We start from the raw sequence: 4,256 nt of genomic DNA on the forward strand, positions 1-4,256 counted from the left end.
ACAAAGAGCATTAACATGACAAGAATCAAACAAGTACAACTTAGTTTCAAAGATAAGAAAAGCGAGAATATTACCAGCCGATATTAAACTGACCAGGAATTGTTTCTGTGCATACAATATCAATTACAAGTACTATGTGCACATATACTTAACTATATGTAAACTATACGACGCAATCTTGTTAAAATTTGGCATTAACAACATATGGATGGATATCACCCTTCTATTCATGCCTTGTCGAAACGAAATACAAGGCAAAAGAAAAGGATAATCAATAGACAGCTTTCAATTGATTCACAATCGCATTCTTACATACATATGTACACACACACACACACACACACACACACACACACACACACACACACACACACATATATACATACATACATATATACATACAAATACACACACACATATATACATACATATAAATTTACAAATTCCATTAACATGATTAAGTCTTTTCCGCAAATCCAGCATTTGAACAATACATAGACGAATAAAACAGTGACTTTTTAAACTATCATTTTACGGCATGTTTTTACCACTTCTAATATGATTATATCATTATCTGTACAATATAAACCAGCCAGTAAGTCTACGATTTGATTCAGAGGTGATTTCGATCTGAACGTCTTAAAAGAACGTACACCACAGACTGCGATAAGATTTGACCATAGACATGAACGAACTGTCTCATTACATGGGCAAAACAGTATTAAGTGTATTGTAGAATTGTCCACAGTAAAATTGCATTTTTTGCACCTCTCCGTTTTATTAAATGAAAACAATTTATTAAGTATTTTTGTAGCCGTAAAGCAATATGATTTTGTTGTTGGGTATTTCCTACTAATTGTCCAGAAAATACATGGACCTTTCACATCAAAAATGTTTATACACTGTTCAACTGTTATAAGCTGGCACAGGTTTCCAAAGCGTTTCTCTTGCTCATGCTGGAAAACGGAACGCTGTAATACTGACTTCCATGCTCCTTTGCTTGGAAAATATGAGGTTTCTAGGAAAATATTTATATAACTTATCAAATCATATTTTTGCAGGATTTTAAATATATCTGGCATAAACCCTAAGCACTGTCTCTCTGTACAATTGGTATACCGAAACAGCCTATGTATAAAAATCTGTTTTGCTAAGTATCTACCAGGTAACCTGCAAAGCTGTCCTAGAAATTGCAGCTTTTTATAGTCTATTGTTGTTGTTATGGAATGCAATCCAAGCGAAAACAGAGCTATGTCATTATTTGCATGCAGCGGTAGTCTTTGTATATATTTAACACAAAAACGATGAGCACGTTCAAGAATCAATGTTATAGAATTAGTCATGTAATTCCATAATTCACAACCGTACAATGCTTTAGGCTGTACTATTGATTTATATATCTTTGATAGGGTCATTGGGTTTAGGTCGTCTCCATTATTAATCCCGCTATTAGTTATACTAAGTAGAGTTCCCCGAAGCTTAGTGCTAGCGTTGTGAATGTTATCGTTTAAGAGTGAGTATTTATTAAGTGTTATACCAAGATGCACATATTCGGTATCCTCTTTTATTGATTTTGTACCAATTGACCAATTTCTAGTAGTATTCTCAAATTCTGTCTTTGACTCATTGTAAACCACAACGGCACATTTAGTAGCATTATACTCAAATCGCCAATTAGTTGAGTAATGGTAACAAATATCAATCATTTCATCAAGGCCATGTTTCGAGAGCGATACAAGTACCATGTCATCTGCGACAGTTGGGCTGCTAATATTCATATTATACATGCAAAATCCAAGCTTTGATTGTTCAAGTTCCAAAATGAGTCCATTGATGTATAGGAGGTAGAGCATAGGAGAGCTCTTCCCACCCTGTCTGGTTCCTTGTTTTATTTCGAACCAGTCTGAAATGAATGACTGGTTACGTATACAACTGCGCATATTTGAGTACATATTAATAAAGCATCTCAAAGTTAAGGAGTCGATTTCACTTTCATGCATTTTGAACACTAAACCGTCGTGCCATACCCTGTCGAAAGCTTGCTTACAGTCGAGAAAGCAAACGTATGCCTTACTGTGATTTTCTTTGGCGAATAGTATTGCTTCACGTAGGCTGAAAGAAGTCATGATACATCCGAGATTCTTTTGAAAACCACCTTGTTGTGGGCTGAGTTTTGATAGCATTTTAGTTTTTGACCGATGAAGAAGAACATCTTCAAAAAGCTTTAATACAGTAGATGTTAATGTAATTGCTCTATAGTTATTCGGGTCATTTTTCTTCTTTTTCCCGCCTTTATGCAAAGTTACTATAACTCCTTTGTTCATATCTGAAGGGATATGACCAGTATTTAACATCGCCGAAAAAAGTCTTGAAATGGCCCAGTATAATGAGTTCCCGCCATGAATTATATGTTCATAATATATTCCGTCATGACCACACATTTTTCCACGTTTGCAAGTTTTCAACAAATCTTTGATAGTATCCGGCGATATATTAACGATTTCAGATGATATAACAGTGTCTAAATGTGATTTCATATCACTAACAACTGCCGAAACGCGTGTTTTCAACCCTTCGTGAAAGTTTGGGTTATCCGTTGGCTGGTATAAATCTTCAAAATAAAGCTTCCATTGTTTAGTGATATCCACAGGATCGCGGTACACAATGTTGTTGAACTGAATTTCACATCCCGCTTTCGTACCTTTGCCTTTACGTTTTGAATTTACAATTCGCCAGAAGAGATCGTGATCTATTTCTGCTGATTTGTCAAGTTCGTCATTTTGCATTTCAAGAAATTTTTGTACATTTAGCCTGTGAACTTTCCGAAATTTTTTCTTTGCTTGTTTGTACTCGGAGAATAATACATTACCGGTTTTGGGCCTTCCAGCATTTAGCCATTTCTCGCGACTCTGTTTAATAGTATTATGGAGTGCAGACAGATTTTCGTTCCAATATGGTTTCAGAAAAGACTTAAACTTCCTCTTCCTTATTGATTTTGACGAAGTTGAAGTAATAGCAGACACTATCAGTTCGTACTGTCTATCAATATCATCATTTGATTCAATTTTCTGGTAACGAGCTTGTAGTAATTCCTCTGTATTGTTAAGAGTTTCCACATAACAGCTAATTTCATCGTCAGTAACCTTCTTCCAATTAATACGCGTTTTAGATTTAATGTCATCTTTCATATCTATTACTAAAGGCAGCGAGAGTGAGCAAATTACTGGTCGGTGTCTTGACACATTAAGACAATTATCATCAAGTATGGTACATAAATTAACACAATCAATTTTTTCTACAGGAACACAAATGTGATCTATTAATGTTACAAATCTATCATCATATGAAACGTATGAGTGTTTAGCACCAGTGCAAAAAGACATTGTATCTACTGCTACACAATTGGTATCATTTATGAATCTTAAGGTATACATGTCTCTGTAATTCTTAGAATGCACCTGAATTTTTGCATTAAAATCGCCCATAAAGAGGACAGTACCGTTTTCGGAATACATACTCCATAGATTATACAGCTTATCAATATAATCCCTGAATGTCAGTATAGAATAATTGCTGCAAGGCAAATAGACTTGAAAAATAAAGATATATTGTTGTTTTGATACTTGATATTGTATGCCTATAATGCGATCATCATCAATGTTAAGTGGGGTGATATATTTATCATGTTTTACATGCCATAACAAGGCAACACCTCCCTTTCCAACATTTCTACTGTTCTTATATTTACAATCATTATCAGCTACAGCCACAGACTTATATGTACTGTCTATTACGTCAATAAAAGAAAGACAACTTTCGAATAGCCAATGTTCAGCTAAACCACATATGTCAATACTGTTTTTACGTAAAGTATCACTCAGATAACTGCTACCAGACATTATGCCTGTAGCATTCCATGTCATAATATTAAGATTTCTAAGCATAGTCACAAAATATTATTCGTTTAATGTTATCAACCTGCATGAAGTACAGAAAATATATCATTCATATGGCAATTGAGTCAGTCAATATCAAGCTCAGAATAAATATTGTAATGCTCAAAGCCTGATCTGTGATTGCTTGCATAGTTACATCCAACCTGCAAATGACTACCGTATCTATTGTGCCTACCTGCGCTGTGATTCTTATCACGTGCACGCGCAAGAGAGGAACGTGATAACCACGGTTTACATGTAATTTTCCGTGGCCAAAAGCCACGAGACAGCAACTTATTACAATTCCCGTCATCCTCCACA

At 35.0% G+C, this 4,256-nt stretch overlaps 1 protein-coding gene across 1 annotated transcript; it reads right to left on the reverse strand.

Moving 5' to 3' along the window:
* Positions 1-913: 913 nt before the first annotated feature.
* Positions 914-3,899, reverse strand: LOC128555985 (uncharacterized). Its single transcript, XM_053539859.1, has 2 exons — positions 2,028-3,899; positions 914-1,018 (listed from the first exon to the last, which is right to left on the reverse strand). Exons 1-2 carry the CDS (start codon positions 3,897-3,899, stop codon positions 914-916), a joined length of 1,977 nt encoding a protein of 658 aa, XP_053395834.1.
* Positions 3,900-4,256: the final 357 nt, after the last annotated feature.

Source organism: Mercenaria mercenaria, chromosome 3 (genome assembly GCF_021730395.1).
Source record: "Mercenaria mercenaria strain notata chromosome 3, MADL_Memer_1, whole genome shotgun sequence".
Classification (NCBI taxonomy): Eukaryota; Metazoa; Mollusca; class Bivalvia; order Venerida; family Veneridae; genus Mercenaria; species Mercenaria mercenaria.